This window comes from Maylandia zebra, linkage group LG12 (genome assembly GCF_041146795.1).
Source record: "Maylandia zebra isolate NMK-2024a linkage group LG12, Mzebra_GT3a, whole genome shotgun sequence".
Classification (NCBI taxonomy): Eukaryota; Metazoa; Chordata; class Actinopteri; order Cichliformes; family Cichlidae; genus Maylandia; species Maylandia zebra.
In genome coordinates this window covers 22,005,205-22,021,742 of record NC_135178.1, presented here as the reverse complement: position 1 = coordinate 22,021,742, position 16,538 = coordinate 22,005,205, and the positions used below count along the sequence as shown (strand labels likewise).

At 39.9% G+C, this 16,538-nt stretch overlaps 2 protein-coding genes across 2 annotated transcripts in view; one reads left to right on the top strand and one right to left on the bottom strand.

Moving 5' to 3' along the window:
- The first annotated feature begins 110 nt into the window (after positions 1-110).
- Positions 111-6,123, top strand: rfk (riboflavin kinase). The gene is made up of 5 exons (XM_004544694.6): positions 111-262; positions 560-650; positions 1,825-1,976; positions 4,082-4,184; positions 4,348-6,123. The coding sequence occupies exons 2-5, from the start codon at positions 569-571 to the stop codon at positions 4,521-4,523; spliced, it is 513 nt and encodes a 170-aa protein (XP_004544751.1). The 5' UTR covers positions 111-262; positions 560-568; the 3' UTR covers positions 4,524-6,123.
- Positions 6,054-16,538, bottom strand: part of pcsk5b (proprotein convertase subtilisin/kexin type 5b) — a 90,539-nt gene continuing 80,054 nt past the window's right edge. The window contains exons 25-37 of the mRNA XM_076890895.1: positions 13,845-13,905; positions 13,608-13,753; positions 12,858-13,064; positions 12,409-12,492; positions 11,995-12,181; positions 11,685-11,899; positions 11,118-11,360; positions 10,762-10,995; positions 10,488-10,668; positions 10,163-10,380; positions 9,584-9,684; positions 9,226-9,436; positions 6,054-8,470 (exon numbers count right to left, since the gene is read on the bottom strand). Coding sequence (XP_076747010.1) covers positions 8,064-8,470; positions 9,226-9,436; positions 9,584-9,684; positions 10,163-10,380; positions 10,488-10,668; positions 10,762-10,995; positions 11,118-11,360; positions 11,685-11,899; positions 11,995-12,181; positions 12,409-12,492; positions 12,858-13,064; positions 13,608-13,753; positions 13,845-13,905 — 2,495 coding nt within the window. The 3' untranslated portion in view covers positions 6,054-8,063. The remainder of the gene's footprint in view (positions 8,471-9,225; positions 9,437-9,583; positions 9,685-10,162; positions 10,381-10,487; positions 10,669-10,761; positions 10,996-11,117; positions 11,361-11,684; positions 11,900-11,994; positions 12,182-12,408; positions 12,493-12,857; positions 13,065-13,607; positions 13,754-13,844; positions 13,906-16,538) is intronic.

The window sequence follows — 16,538 nt, the reverse complement described above, 5'->3', positions numbered from 1 at the left end:
GCTGTCCGTACATCTCCTCAACTCCTTTGCCAGAGTATCTGTAATCGCTATAATTCCTACAGCACCTGAAGGCAGCACATGGCTACTCGTCCGTCTTTGGTCACGCGGTCAGTGACATCAGACGAAGCGTTGGTGACGCAGATATGTGATGGTGCAACACACGTAATATAACCGGCTACCTGTGAGGATCTGTACTTCGTTTTCTCAGTCATACGGAGAGTGGATCTGTCTGAAGCGGAGACTTCTGTCTGTCAGATCTGGTGTAAGCAGCACTTTTGGAGAAAACCGCTTTAGGAATTATTCGTTTCCAGTAAGGCTAACAGTTATTAGCGCTGATAGCATAGTAAGTGAACTTTCACGGTTCAACCTTAACCTACTCGAGGAGGACAGCATAATAGCTAAAGACTAATGTGAACTTTGAACTCTACAGGGGCAAAATTTGGGCAAAAAGAGTGCGTTAGATAACCGTGTAGTACTGTCTGTTTAGCTAGCCGGACTTCCGTGTGTCGTTCGAGGTCATTCTGTAGCGCTCATTCAAGAGACACAGCTTCTGTCCCAGACTCTAGTCATGAAGAGCCTGCCGTACTTCTGTCGGGGAGAGGTCGTTCGAGGATTTGGAAGGGGAAGCAAAGAACTCGGTATTCCCACAGGTGAGTTGACTATTTTACCATTTGTTTGCAGGGCTTTTAATTAAGCTTAACTAAACACCGATTTACGCAAATAACGTAGTTGGAATTAGTAGTTGGAAACAACCGTAGACAAAGTTAACATTAGTGGTCTGATTTTATATAATACATGTGCGTTATAGCACGTGTGATCAGTTACTCTGTTAGTCCAACTGTTCTTTGTACTGCCCCTTTACACACGACTGAACTGCTCTGCACCTTTTACGTAAATATCGTTTAGTTTTTTACCACAATGTCACGATGATTCACAGCTTTTAATTACTTCATTTATCCTCACGTGTACTTTTCGAAATAAGCTCAGTTTTTGTTTTACACCACCTATAAGTTTAGGGTTTAAGATCTTTACACTTAACCAGTATCAGTCCAATAGCTTTGAAAACAACTAATAAGTACAACGCATCCACTTAACACACTGTTTGCTGCTACAACTACACATGTTTCTTTTCCAAATATTTATTTATAAGTGACTTATGTATGTATGTATGTATGTATATATATGTATATATTGTACTATTCTTAGTTAGCGTATTGTCTGTCTTGTCTTAATGTTGGTTTAAAATGGAGCACTGTAACAAAAAATAATTTCCCCCAGGGATCAATAAAGTATTCTGATTCTGATTCTGAAGGACTGCATTTTAAACACCTGTTGACCAGGCAGCGTTCAGCATTTTTTTTTTTTGCTGTAAGAAATGGCCAAATGAATGAACTGTGGGCTTTACTCTAAGAGATCAGAATGGAGCTCTGGGCAGCGTGCAGTCACGGACAAAACCAAAACACATGAGTTTATATGGCCTTGAGCATTTTGCAAGATTTTTGGCTTAAAATCAAACTTGCATAGGATATTGGATGCAGTTTGTTTGTAATAAATGTCTTTCATGTATATTTTTTTTGTCCTCCACAGAAGTTTCTCAAGCAGTTTGTCTCGTTTCACAGTACCAGTTTTGAATACACTGAAGTTAACAGATTAATCAAATGCTTTCTGCAAACATTTCTGGCCTTCATTATCATAAAAAGCAGTTGAACGCTTCAGTTAAATAAAAAGTCTTCTTCTAGTTTGAAGTAATTTTGAGAAAATCACTAACTTCTTCCACAGCATCCTTTTTATTCCCATCATCTGATGTTTCCCTCTGACCTACAGCAAACTTCCAAGACTCCGTGGTGGACAATCTTCCAGCAGATATCAGCACAGGGATCTACTACGGCTGGGCTTGTGTGGGTAATGGCGATGTCTACAAAATGGTGATGAGCATCGGCTGGAACCCTTACTACAAAAATACCAAGAAATCCATGGTAAGCACTTAAATGCCATAGTGTTGTGGCCACAAAAGATGTCTTTGATAGTAAAGGGCTAAGCTAATTATGATCTAGTTATAAGTGTCCATCGATTCTACAGCTTTGGGAGGAAAATTAGATTTCACACAAATGTATTTAAGCTGAATATGTGAACTTCTTTAAAAAGTCATCTGACTAAGCCGTGGGTGAATATGTGTGTGTGTGTGTGTGTGTGTGTGTGTGTGTGTGTGTGTGTGTGTGTGTGTGTGTGTGTGTGTGTGTGTGTGTGTGTGTGTGTGTGTGTGTGTGTGTGTGTGTGTGTGTGTAATATATATACGCGCGCGCAATGTGCCTGGTTTTAAAGAACACTGGTCTATTCCATCTAGCGACATACTTATTTTTGCTAATGACCATGTCAACAATTTGAGACGTGTTAGTCAGGGTGGATTCTCATAAATCTCCTCAGCAATTCATTTATTTAATTTTTGTCTAGTTTACCAGATGGGAATTTCCCCTGTCTCAATCGTGCCCATTGTATATCAAAAAAGGATACTTTTTTGCATCCTCACAGTGGGAAGAAGTTTAAATAAAAAAACAGAATCTCCTGTAGAAAAGAGAACTGTATTCTACTTGTTAAAATGGCCATGTGGCTAGCATATGCAGGTAAAACTAAGCAGATTTAAAAATAAGGATTTCTGAAGATAACAGGAGCGTAAGAAATGGACACGAGAGCTCCAGTGTTTAGGCATTTTAATGCAGCTGTCTGTCTTGTGGGTTCCCTTCCCTTTCAATGTGTAGAAATGTTACCTCCTCTCAAAAGTGTAGATTCAGACCGATTATTGTTACAGAGAGACAGATATAGCTTATGTGCACTACAGACTGAAAGCCCTAAAGGCTTGGACTGTTAAAATGCTTTTTGTGGTCAATTATATGGGTTATCCCCTCTATTTTTATACTTAGTGTGAGGTTGTTTCGAGTCTAGAAAGTGCCATGCATTCGTTTCTTTGTGAACTTGCCTTTTTTTCCGCCTGTGTCTGTTTTTAATATTTCTAATAATGTTGTGCATAAAATCATTTTGACAGTTTTAGTTTAAACTGTGTTTTGTTGTTTCTGTTTGTTTTTCATCTGGATTGCAGATGGCTTGTAGACATTCTTATTACTGATTTGTCCTTTTTTTTTTTTTTTCTTCACCAGTATTTACTTTTTCCACCAAAGGTCATTTTCACATTGACACTGTCCACTACTGTTTGTATGTGTTTTACATTGAGTTTTCAGTACTGTGCAAAAGTCTTTTGCCATCATTTGTCACTCAGTATTTTTGCTTTCAAGGACTCTGACTTTCTTATAATCTTCTAAATGTTAAGTTTTCTGCAGGTCTTTCAAACGTTGCCTGCTTTTTCACTCATTGTCAGGCCCCACTTTCAGAGGAATGTTTTTGTTTAAGCCACTTACAACTGACTTATGAGTCATCAAAGCATTAAAAAAAACAACTGAAGAAATTAACCAGTGTGATGTGTAAACGCAACACACAGTTTAGCAAAGACTCTGTTTTAAATTGTATCTTCTGACACTTTGTTAATATTTGTTCCCATTTTGTTGTAAAATCTATAAAATAATTCCAACAAAAACAGATTAACAAACAAAATAGTATTTTTGTATCTTTGTACAAGTGGAGAACAAACAGAATAGCAGATGAACCGTATTTAAAATAGGGGGGAAAAAAATCTACAAACACCTGACGCAGAACCTTGAGTTTGGACCTTTAGTTGATGCATCAACTGTTCACTGAAGCCTCAACAGAAATGGGCTCAGTGGAAGGGTGGCTGGGAAACTGTGAGAGAACCCTGATGTATGCCAAAAAGCCCAACATCTGGACTAAAAACTGATTTCTGTCAGCACTAATTTAAAAACATCAAATTCTTCAAATCATTTTGTCCAGCAAAGCAGTCTGGATATGGCGTGTCCTCCACACGCTGGCATTGATTGGCTTTTTATTTTGCAAGTCACTTCTTTTCCCCAGATGCAGGATAGCCGCGAATGCAACATTGTAACATTTTTCTAATACAAAAAAGCAATTCAGTCAATTATGGCTCTTATCTAACTTTATGCATTTTTGGTTATAGGAGACTCATGTGATACACAAATTCAAAGAAGACTTTTATGGAGAAGTTCTCAGTGTGGTCCTTGTGGGCTACATCCGCCCAGAAAGAAGCTTTAACTCACTCGGTATGCCTTTTAGTTACACTCATCTCAACACAGAAGTGATGTAGTGTGATGCCAGTAATGCCCTTTTAAAGTTTTGCTCAGTATTAAGGAATACATTTCCATCATCCCTTTTTTTTGTGCGACTCTCATAACACTTTTCTCACCTTTGCCTCCGTCCTGACAGAAGCCCTCATTGCGGCAATCAACAGTGATATTGAGGAGGCCAAGATGAAGCTGGAGCTGCCAGAGCATCACAAGCTGAAAGATGACAACTTCTTCACCAGCACGGCCAACTCCTCTTCAGTCCTGCCCACCACGCCCAGCCCGTCCACGTCACAGACTATTATGAACGGTCACTAACAGCTGGCTAGGACAGCAGTGCTGTGGATACACTCACACAGACCAGAATTAGACAAAGGTTTATGTAAATGCTCAGCCTCGCTGTCACAATGCATGCACATGGACCTAATCATAAGCAATCCTTTTTTCTTTTCTTTTTTTATTCTGTTTTTCTTTTGTTGTTGGTGTCTCTTTGTAAAGAGCTGTTAAGCTTCCTGCCTGGTTTTGTCACACAGACTGATTATGTCTGCCTCTCAACGGTCCTGCTGTATATTTTGGAATCGTTTACTAGAGAAGGCACTAAAAACAGACCTTGGGATTAAGGTAATTGCAACCACTGCAGAGGCAGTTGTAAAATATTGTGTGTAAAAGGTACGAATAGACTATTAAGTGTCTGATCACTATTTATTTTGGTTGGAAATACATGACTTTTCTTTTTTTCTGCTTCAGCGATGGTTAAAGAGAAGGTCTGGGCATTATTATCTGCAACATAACACACATTGTGCAATCTGAGGCTTTTTGAAAGTCTTCAGTTTTCTTGTTTTCTCCTTACATGTCCCTCTTCAGGAAAGGAGAACGTAAAAGGACACTGCCCTAAAACTTATACACTTGGCCAGAAATTCAGTTTTGTTTTGACGCAGGAAGAAAATGGTTAAGATGGTTATTTATTGAATGATATGTTTACCTAAAATGTTTTAAGCAAAGGCTTTTATTAATCTTTATTTTTATTTTATCTTGATTTAGGTATCACTTAACTGTCTTGTCAGTGACCGGTCCTTTTAATCAGCAGTTAATTATAGATGAACACTAAGGCTGAAAAGGGCTTTAAGCACGTTGGGAATTTGTTACTCCCTTTAGCCTTTTCATTTCAGTGTCGATGGCTTTGTTCCAGATAGAAAAACACTGGCAGGTGGAGATGCTAAAAGATCTTTTTAGTACAAGTGGAAGTGTTTAACACCAATTTATGAGAATTTGAACAGATCAAACTAGCACACTATTCTTAGTATCTGCATCGGTCAGCATTTAATATATTTACATTCAGAAACCGTTGTCAAAGCCCTGGCTGGTGTTAGGTGTGTGTGTGCGAGACTGTACCTGTTTGGCTTTTACAATGAAGTGTTTACTTTCATTCGAAGCTCTGATGATGGAAGCCTGCTGATGTGATTTCAGCTCTTATAAACCGTTAGCTTCATAGCATAAGTGCCTAAGTCATTGACTTAGTCAAATGACTTAGGCAATTATGCTATGAAGCTAACGAAACTCTTGTGTTACATGAGACATATTAAAATGTTATTTAGAGTTAAAAAAAGACATTTGTTGTACACTCAGCTGTTTTTGCTGGTGAGATGCCTTTTAGTTGTTCCATTTCTAATGCGTGCAAAGGACTGAACTAATTAATTGTGCTGCTTTATCAAGCCTATCAAAGATATAGTGATATCGATAATTTTTTTTTTTCTCCCCCGTCTAATTACTGCAGGGCGGTCTGGTGTTTTAGTCTCACATGTTGCAGTTATTTAGTCTAGTTTACACAGGGACCACAGATACTTGATGTAGAGTTCATTAAAGCGTATCCACCTTTATTTTCATCCATGTTTCATTAAATCAAATCATTTTAATTCAATTGTATCAAAGTTATTTTCTTCTCTTTCCTTTTTAAAGCTTTATATACATTCAACGCATTTTCAAAAATGATGAAAACAAGAAACCCACATTAAACAATATGTAGCTGTCTGACCTGTTAATACTTTTTGCCACATTACATCTTTGGCTGATACAACCTGAATTTTGTTACTGAACTCGTATTAGCTTTTACAAATATGCACAGATATACATGTTAATTCAGATTAAATCGGTTCTGAAACATATTTTCAAGATTAAAAGGCTTAATAAAGTGGCTGGTGAGTGTGTGCAATCTTGACATCCTCCATTGTCGCCATTCTTTAACCACATGAACCCTGAACTGAATTTTATTTTAATCCAGCTTTATTATGAAACAACCATTCACAGCACATTTAACATAAAGAACAAAAAAAAAAAAATCCCAACTCTTTTCACTTCACATTCAGTGACTGAACAAGATTTGTTATCTCAGCGAGACCAAACAAGCTGCTACGTTAAAGTCACAATAAAGTCAAACTGTAAGAAAAATATTTTAAGAAAAAGTGTGGGAAGATCACTTGTGAATCTTTCTGCTCTGTTGTGTGGAGGTCTGAACACCTGCACAGACATGGTAGATTTTAATGTAGCCTAAACAAGGAAACAACAACTGTAAATCGTTCTGAAAAGATCCAAAGTGACCCTCACAGGGTCACAAATCACACTAGTCTAAGAATTCCTCTAACCTGATTCACACAGTAAAATGGTGATATTTCAGCACTAATTAAAGACTGCTTAAAATCCCATGTTGCCAAAGCAGAGAAGCATATTACATGTATGTGCTATTAAATATAGTATTGTGTGTGAAATGCAAAGATGTTTAGTTTTAGCTTTTGCTGACAAAGCTGAATCCTGCAAACATTAACATAATTTAATTATTGTTCTATTTCTATTTTCCAACTAAATTAACACTTGAAATTTAATATAGGTGACTTGTATTAAATAGTACTGACGAGACAACACTAACCTCCCCTAAAGGAATCCAGCTAAATTTGTCTTGAATCACATTTATAGTGACTTAAGAAGCAAGCCTAATTTAGATGACCCATGCAGGTTTGCAGAGTATCTTTATTATAGCAGAGCCAATTTATCAGCTATTATTAGCCATTTGCCGATAGCTCAGTGTCGGCATTTATAATGGTTGATAAATTAAAATTTAAAAAATGAAGAAGAGATGGGAGAAACACCAGTGTTAGTAGTTCAATGCATGGTTTGTACAGGGCACACTGCAACTCCCCTGCTGGCAAAAGGCATTTTAAATTCAACAACAAGCTGATCCGAGCAGAGTCGGGTAGAGGGCAAAGTAGATTATTTTTAAACTGCGCATGTTATCTTAGATAGGGAAGTCTGTTTTTGTTTCATGTATCTGAAAGGAAAAAAAATATTGGCTGACATCTGATTTTTAAATCACCAAATAAAGGTGTCTGTCTTAAAAATCCTATACTGATCGGTTTCTAAATGTTTATTATATTTTTACATGTATGCAACAGGCCACTTCTCAGCATAAAAAGATAAATAACATTTTGTTTCACCACAACATTATTTCCCACTGTTTATCAAACTTGAAAGAACCAAATAATTTTCACCAAAATATTAAACGACTCTGTGTAGATATGAAAACAGGAAACAATGATGGTTCAAATTTTCAATATGTAGCAAAAAAATGTTGATTATACCCATAATTCCTTTCCCAGGCTTGTCTTTTATTATAATTACACATAGCTTTGCCCCACCAGCTAATTAACTGTTAGAAATTAAATATTTTCTAAAGGAATACAAATTGTTTTTTTTTTAAAAAGGATTAAATTAACATGACTGATCGGTTTCTACTTTTACAAAAAAAGGCATTGCACAACAAAGTTGCAAAATAAACATCAAACGGAGAACCATCCCTGTCCGCTCTCTTCATCTATATGAGTAGCTCTCATCATCATACTCTAGTTCAATGTCATCTTGATCCAAGAGCCCATACTTGAACTTCTTATACACCGTTCCATCTTGTGTCATGTACACAATATCATCATCTTCCTCTTCTTCGTCATCGTCACCGTCAATAATTCTGTCGTTGTACTCCCCAAATGAAGAGCTGGCAGGTTGTGGTGCAGTGTTTTCCTTGGTGCTCAGTTTCTGGTACCCTCCAGCTCTGGTTTTGGGTGTCGCGGCACGGGATTTAGACCGAGCATTGAAGATGAGAAAGAGCACTCCACCCACAGAGAGGATGATGAGAACACAAATGAAGGCAAAGACTTTAGCTCCACTGCTCTGAGCTTCCCCCTGCAGCACCACAAAGTTGACATCCAAGATGCACTCGACTAAGAAAAAGGAGAGAGCAGACCATGAGGTTAAAGTGCACAAATCTATTTACCATCCACTGCAGAAATTTCCAGCAAAACAAGAAGATTTTCATCAGTAATTTTACACATTAATCATGTAGAAAACTGAGATGTGCAGTTGAAACTGCACTTCTTTATCTTATATTAACCTCCTAAGACCCGAATGCTTCCATGGCATGCATTTTTAATTTCTCTTTGATATTTGGGTTGATTGGGACCTGATGAATGTAAAAACAAAGAATTGGCAGATTTTTTTTTTTTTTTTTTTACCTGATTTTTGTTTCTGACAAAAATGAGATGCACATATGAGGATATTTGTTTATAATTTTGATAGAACAGTGGCAGTATAATGTCCTCGTAAGTGGATATCAGGCCCTTGTAGAGCAAAAGTTAGTACTGTGGTCTAGACAACCCAAAATGTGATGTCCACATATGTGGACGCCAGGTCCTAGAAGGCTAAGATATCTCAGGGATTAAATGTGCACTTAAATGCCTTTACATTGACAGGGAGCGGAGTTCACTCATCCATGGGCTGTATGAGAATTAAATTATTTAAATAGGGCCAGATGTATTGCAGGATTCACACGCACTTAAACACAATTTTCCATGAACAAGTATGGCGAGAGTATGTGTTCAAAAAGCTAAGGGAGGGATTTTCACTGAAAAGATCACACATGCTGGTCATAGAGGTGTGTTTGCTGGAAGTCAGTGTCTCAGTGTGACTCCTCATTTACATTGTGATGACTTGCAGTTGCAGCACTCCCTGGGGATTTGTTGTTCTTTGTGGCGTATCTCATTTCCACAACAGGTCAAGCAGCGGCCATCATCAGAGAGGAGTTGGCCCGCGTGGCACATGGTGCATTTCCATATGCCGGGACCTCGGCATCCCAAACAAGACGGGTGGCACGCTCTGCACTTGAGTTTCTCGCTCTCTGACTTTGAGTCCTGAAGAAGAAAACATAGACTGAATCCGCGGGTTCACACATTTGGTCAGCTCTGGCAATTTGCTGCGTATGATAGGTGTAAGATTAATGAGTGATTTGAACATAAACAAAAACACTTGCTAAATAAAAAAAACAAGAGATCTGTCACCTCTGATGCATCGTAGTAGCCTATTGAACACTTGGCGGTACACATGGTAGCCATCAACGTGTAGCCAAAATAACAGGACTTACAGGCTAAAGCGCTGTTGTCTGAGAGGAGAGAGGCGACAGATAAGAGCAGTTACAATAGGCCTTCATCTTTGCTACAGTTTAAGATTAGATTCAATGAGAAAATCCATTTATTCCATGTTCCAGAAAAATTGTTCTCCATTTAATTTAGTATAATTTTTTTTATCTCAGCTACCCCTCAGCCTCCTAATAGAGGCACATATGGTTTAAATTTTAAAATCATAGGTCACATCTTTTTCAAGTTCTTCTTTTCATAAGAGTTTCAGAAAACTTGACCTTTGATGTCATCAAGGTCATCAAGATTCTAACTTAAGCTTTTTAGCAGATGTAGAATTTTCACCAATTTGAAAATCTTACGTGTAGTTCTCGACTTATCGAGTTCACAAAGTTCGGTGTCTACACGGCTCAATGGGGCTCAATTTCCCATCAGCCTTGAGGGGTAAAAATAAGCTACAATGCAGATAAGAATAAATAAATAGACATGACAGGCTTCCCTTACCGTTGCAGGTCTTGCAGGTAGGGTGACACTTGTGACAGCTCATGGAATGACTGACTTGGTAGTATCCTGGAGGGCAGCTCTGCAGGCACTGGCCCCACTGCTTCATGTAGACATAGCCCTTTCTGCAGCTCAGACAGTTTCCGCTACCACCACCCTGACACTGGCTACAGGACGGGTCACAGCGCTCACACACCATGGTGGCTGTGTTGCCAAAGTGACTGAGAAAGAGAAAGAGGATATCTGCTTACTTCATGGTATTTTTTTTATTAAAGGATGTGAGACTACTCCTGAGATTTGCGAGCACGGCTTTGTTTTTTTGCCTGACCCCTCTGAGCAGGTTTCGACGCAGGTCTCTCCCTGCTTGAAGAATCCAGGTTTACAGGTGACACACTCCACACTGTGGTGGCCAGTACACGTCTTACAGCTGAAGTGGCAGCGCCCACACAAGCGCTCATCCTGGTCCTTAACGTAGTAACCCTCAGGACACTGCGGCACGCATGTGTTGTCTGATTGACACAGGCACAGAGTCAGCATTTCAAAAGGAAAAGGACAAGCATACATTAAATAATATGAGCTACAGTACATCTTTTTTTTCTTACGTAGTAAGAAGTGTGGGCTGTTACAGCTTAAGCAGTGGTCTTTGCCTGGCCCATTACAACCATGGCAGTGTTTATGGCACTGTTGACACTTCCCATTCTGGTCCTTGTATGAGCTTGGGGAGCATTCACTGTACCACACACAATGTCCAGTGGCATCCTTTTGCCTGCCTTCAGCACAGGTGAGACAGGATGTAGGCTCAGAGCCTGAGCAGGTCAGACATGAACTGGGACAATCTGGGAAAATATGAAGCCATTAGACAGAGCCAACTAGAATCTGAGTATAAATGTCCTGTAACAACTCCACTGATTCATTTTCATTCTCATTGTGTGGTCATGTTAAGTTTCCACCTTCCTACCTTTGCATTCTTTGCTGGTCTCATCATAATACGTTTGGCTGGGACACTCAGAAAGACATTCTCCACTGTAACGTACATTTTTGTCACTTTGACATAGAGTGCAGTCATCTATGTCGGGTCCATCACACAAAGCACAGTCATCATGACAACGCACACACTCCTGCTGGCTCATACTTTCAAAGTAGCCATCAGGACAATCACCCACACACTGATCATCATGGAGAAAGTAGTAAGGTGCACAGTCTGGGAAGAAGAAGGAGATGGCAAAATCATTTTTTTGTGATTTCCAAAGTCTAAGTATTTATAATTAAAAGCAAAGGATTCAGCTCTTTGTTGTTATTTCATTTCCTCACTTCCTGACCCTCTGCAGCTATCGAATTTAGGTTTCAGGCCTGAATTATTAGCAGTCAAGGCAGCAGCGACAGAGCTCTCTGCATTTCCTGTCTATCCCTCTTCTGCACCCCTTCCTCATCTCCCTTATCTGTTCAGCTAGTATCGCCTTTCGAAACAGCTCTTTTCCACATCTTCCATTCCTCTCCACTTCACTGTTCCACCGATCATACTTACTCTTGCACAGGCCATACTGATTGCACTCAGTGCAGTGAGCTGGACAGTGATAGCATTCTGTATCATTGGCATAATAACCCTCAGGACATTGGAGCACGCAGGAGTTGTTGAGCAGCAAGTACGGCCTCTCACAGCTCAGACAGTGAAAGATACTTTCCACACAGGATCCACACCCTGTGCTACATGGCAGGCATTCGAGATCTTTAGGAATCCCTCTGAGAAGCAAGCCAGAGAGATAAGAACAAGATGTTACGGACGTTTTACATTTGTGTGAGTTCAGCAGGGAAAGAAGATGAAACTGAAGAAGCACCTCTGACACTCCACCACACACTTCCTGTTTTCCATATAAAGTCCACTGTGACACTGCTGGCACAAATTGGCAGTCTGGCACATGACACAGCCTTGTGAGCACTCCTCACACTGGCCAGACTCCACGTTGGCAAACATGCCAGACGGACAGTGAGCCACGCAAGTGTGTCGAGCAGTCAAAAAATGGTCTAAAAGAAAAAAAGAAAAACCACATCACTCATTTAAATTTAAATGATATTGTCAGTGATTAACATCTTTCGGCATTTGCTGTATTTGATATTGTTCCATAGGATATATGAAAAACATCATGGTTGATTTATCACCTGTTGATGGTAAAGCATGGGTTCTGATAGAAATCAAGCTAAAGTATTTTCTAGTTTCACAGGCAGGCTAACACAGCATACAGCCTGCTTACCTGGGGGGCAGGTGGTGCAGTTCTCCTTCCCTCCACCAAGGCAAGTCTTACAGGAGGGGTGGCACGTCTCACGTTTGTACTGAGCTGTCGAAGAAAAGAAAATGGGAAGTGTTTTTTTTAAAAAAAAAAGGAATGACATACAAGTGACAGAAAAAAATAAAAGGACTTTTAAATATGTAAATGCCCCCAAAAAATGAAGGCTCTGCTACTGAGTACAATAGAAACATGACTTTCAGTTTCTCCAGCTTCATTTAAGTTTGATGTTTTAGTATAAGAACACTACAGAAGTAAACTCAGAATTTAGTACAATTAAACAAATATGGTGCTGTGAAACTCCTAATTTTACACAGAACATGTAAAACAATACGAGTCTATCACCAATCCACAGGATGCTAGATGGATCGTGCTGATGGCAGTTAGAACTGAGGTCAAATGATCATTTACTGTACTTTTTTTGAAGTGTTTCTCAAGGGAAGAGGCACGCTGGCTTCTCTCTAAACACTCTCCGTTCCTCAGCATAAACCCATCCTCGCAGGAGTCACAGTCATTGTACCGTGGCCCTCGGCAGCTACGACAGCTGCGGTGACAAGGCTCGCACTGCCGGCTTTTTTCATTCACAAAGGAACCTTCTTCACAACGATCCACGCACTCGCCATCTAAACACACAAAGAAAATGTGTAATGCATATAATGAAAAATGTCACATGTGCAGATCCGTCTAAGTTTTTGATGCTTTTGGTATTTCATTGTTGGGGTTTTTTGCCTGGTATTTGGTACATAAATAAAACTGAAGTAAAAAAAAAAATTTGAATTGGATTTTTTCCTGTGCATTCGTGTGAGTTTTCCTTGTAAATCTTGACTGCTTTGTCATGCTGGCTTGTCAGGAGACAAATGTTTAGTGCCTGCTTTCCTTGTCGGTGCATGAAAATCTCAGTCGAACTTAAAAATTAAAAATTATGACTCTGTGCCATTAAGAATTAAGGCAGTTCTGAAAGAAAAAGGAGGATCCAACCACTACTAGCATGCTATATCTAATAAGGTGGCCAGTGAGTGTATATTCTTAAAACACAAACATAAAGCATCATTTCTGGTTTTCAGTTCCTCACTTTGTCTACCAAATGTAGTTACATAATTTTCCATCGGCAGTTTATTATCTGATATTTTTGCTACACACCAAATAAGAAATGTTTCAAGTGTTACCGGAGACATAAAATCCATCTTCACACCAGTAGCACTGGGACTGGTCACAGATTACACATTGCTTATCTTCACACGGAGCGCACGCCATGGCATCTTCCACACTGTAGGTCCGATAAGGACATGACCGATGGCACTCGCCTCCTAATCTGGCAGACAAAAAGAGTCATTATAAGATGAGCACACACTGTGTGACCGTGGAGGAGGAGCTTAATGACTTACTCAACTGAGGAGACTTACTGGTAGTAACCTTCTTCACATTTAAGGCAAACAGTTTCCTGCTCCTGATCTCCCAAATCATCTGTGGCGAAAAGCAGAGATTGAACCACACAAGAAAAAAGGGTAAAAAAAAAAAAACTGCCTTAGTATGCATTTCTGAAATTCTTGTTTAAATCAAAATTTAAATATGATGATTTTTGAACAAGTGAGGTGAGGAACCAGTGAAGCAGGTAGTAACTGTTCGAATGCAGTTTCTTTAGACAGCAGCAGGAGGCACTCTGACAACACATATCAAATGTGTTCAGCTCAGCACAGAAATGAATGGCATGCTCAGATCGATCATAAGCCGAGTGTGATCAATTTTAAAGTAAGAAAGAGACCTAATCCACAAAGCAAATGTAAAAGCCAGCGAGTCTCCGTGCTCACTTTGGTTCCAATCTTTAAGATCAGTGCATTTCTCTCATCCCCAATTATTGCAAGTGTGTGATTTTCTGTTTGTCGAGCTTGCACTGCAGGTGTACTGCTGCTTAAAACACACACACACAAAATGCATAATGTGAGTGACGGGTTATGAATTTTTTTCCCTGTTTTCGTTAGACCAGGAAACATATGGAGGGGATATTAATAAGTAATTCAGGTGAGCGTGTGACTGTTTTTCTACACGCAGCAAAGGAAGAAACTTGTTTTCTTGCAAACTAATTAATTTGTGCTGCCACTCAAAACCATCCAACTGGTAAGTGGGAAAGAGTCACGCTGTCATCCCTTAGTCCAACAATGTCAAAACATCTCGAAGGACAGAGAGAGCATGGGGGTGGGCTTTTAAAACCCTGCATCTGCAGACTTTCCCTTGGGACCTTCATCCTCTCCAGAAAAAGCCTCTGCCGACCCCCTCTACATCCCCTTTCCTCTCCCTGCTTCTCTCCAGCACCCGCAACTTAGCACTGCACTGGTTTGCACTTCAATGCAGTCGACAAGCCACTACCTGTGAAAGCAATTACTCATACAGAGAGAGACTGAGAGAAAGGAAAGGTGGGAGGGACGGAGGTATATAGAAGAGGAGACAGCGAGCGAGGAGCCGGAAATCATGCCTCCAGGCTGTGTCTGTGTGTGAGAGAGGGAGAGAGAGAGAATAGCGCCCGCATAAATATTAACTGTGCACGCCAGGGGAGGGGGGATTTCAACAGAATTTAAAACCTGTACGCACATCCTGAACTATTCACTTGTGGAATGTGGACGCGCTCACACATATTACGCAAGCAACAATCACGCTTTAAAGCAAAAGATTAGGTCAAAGTTATACATGCTCAGGAGGGGAAATGGCTGAACTTGATTTTAACGTCAACAAACACAAATCATCAATTCAGCAAGAGAAACTGAGAAAGTGTGTTTATGAAAAACTCCTTGATATTCCTGATACAAAGAGACAAGCATAGAAATGAGATGCAGTGCATTAAAAGGGCTGAACTCTGGGGGTGAAACCGAGCTTTGGCATGCAAACAGCCTCTGAGCAAGAGGTTTAACTCTTTATTACTCCTTTTTGTAATGGACGGGAAGAGGTCAACGGTAGCTGCGATTCCTGAAAAATTAGTAAACAAATGGAAATCCATTAACTATTTAAGCCATCCTCACTTGTATCAAATGGAGTGTGGCACGAACAGCCATGTAGAGATGTTATGAGGAATGAAAATAAGGATGGGACCCAGACAGACAGAAAGGCCTTTTTTTATTTAATTGTGGAAAAATACTGCAGTACACGCCCTATGTGATAAAATAAGCAAGATGAAGGTCTCGAGTCCCAGGTAAAGGACAAAATACGGCGATTTCATCAGATCACACCCAGGTAAACAAGAAGCACGCATCAGTGCCATTACCCAGAACCAAAAGCTTGACTAATCCAATTGTAAAATATTTTCAAACCTCTCGCCACTGATTACAAATCGTAGTAACCTAAGAGGATTACAGGACATAAAGCTGATGACGAGTCAAAAAAGACGCGTTGAATTTATAAGATGGATGAAGCTAGGACTGAGAAACAGCTGCTGCACCTTATCACACACTGTCAGGCTTGAATTCATTGACTGATCTCATCCGATGTTACAAACCTCGAGCCTACAGTTTCTTAATCTCTCAGGCAAATGAAAACAAAATCCAATACCAAGCGGTTAGGAATTTGGTTTCTTATAAAACACAATAGTGCATGATTTAATCCCCTCGTATATCTATTCATAATTATGATTTAAGGCTTAATATCATACACCCAAACCTGACAGCCAAAAGTCCTCCACAAGCAGGATTCAGATTAAGCTGCATTCCCCACGCTGACACACAGAGGATGACCTCTGGCACGAGTATGAGCACACACACGTCAGATGTCAGTGACACAAAACGACACGGTTTCGTCTTTACTCTGGCCTGTGGCATCACATCACACAGCCAATCATCTCAAATCTCTAATGTGCTGACTGACTTGTTTGGCTTGCAGAATTGCGATTGCTACGACTGGGTGGGTGGCAAGAGCGAAACTGAAGAAACGTATTCCACCCAGAGTGCATAATGACATAATAACAGTGAGCCTCCACCTCAGACTAGTTCAGCTCCACAATAACAATTTTCCACGGTATGTTGATAATTACCCCTCAGCCCTTTCGTCTTAACGTGACTTGTACCGATAGTGCTCCACAAATCTCATCCACACTAAGTCTATATGGTTTTCCC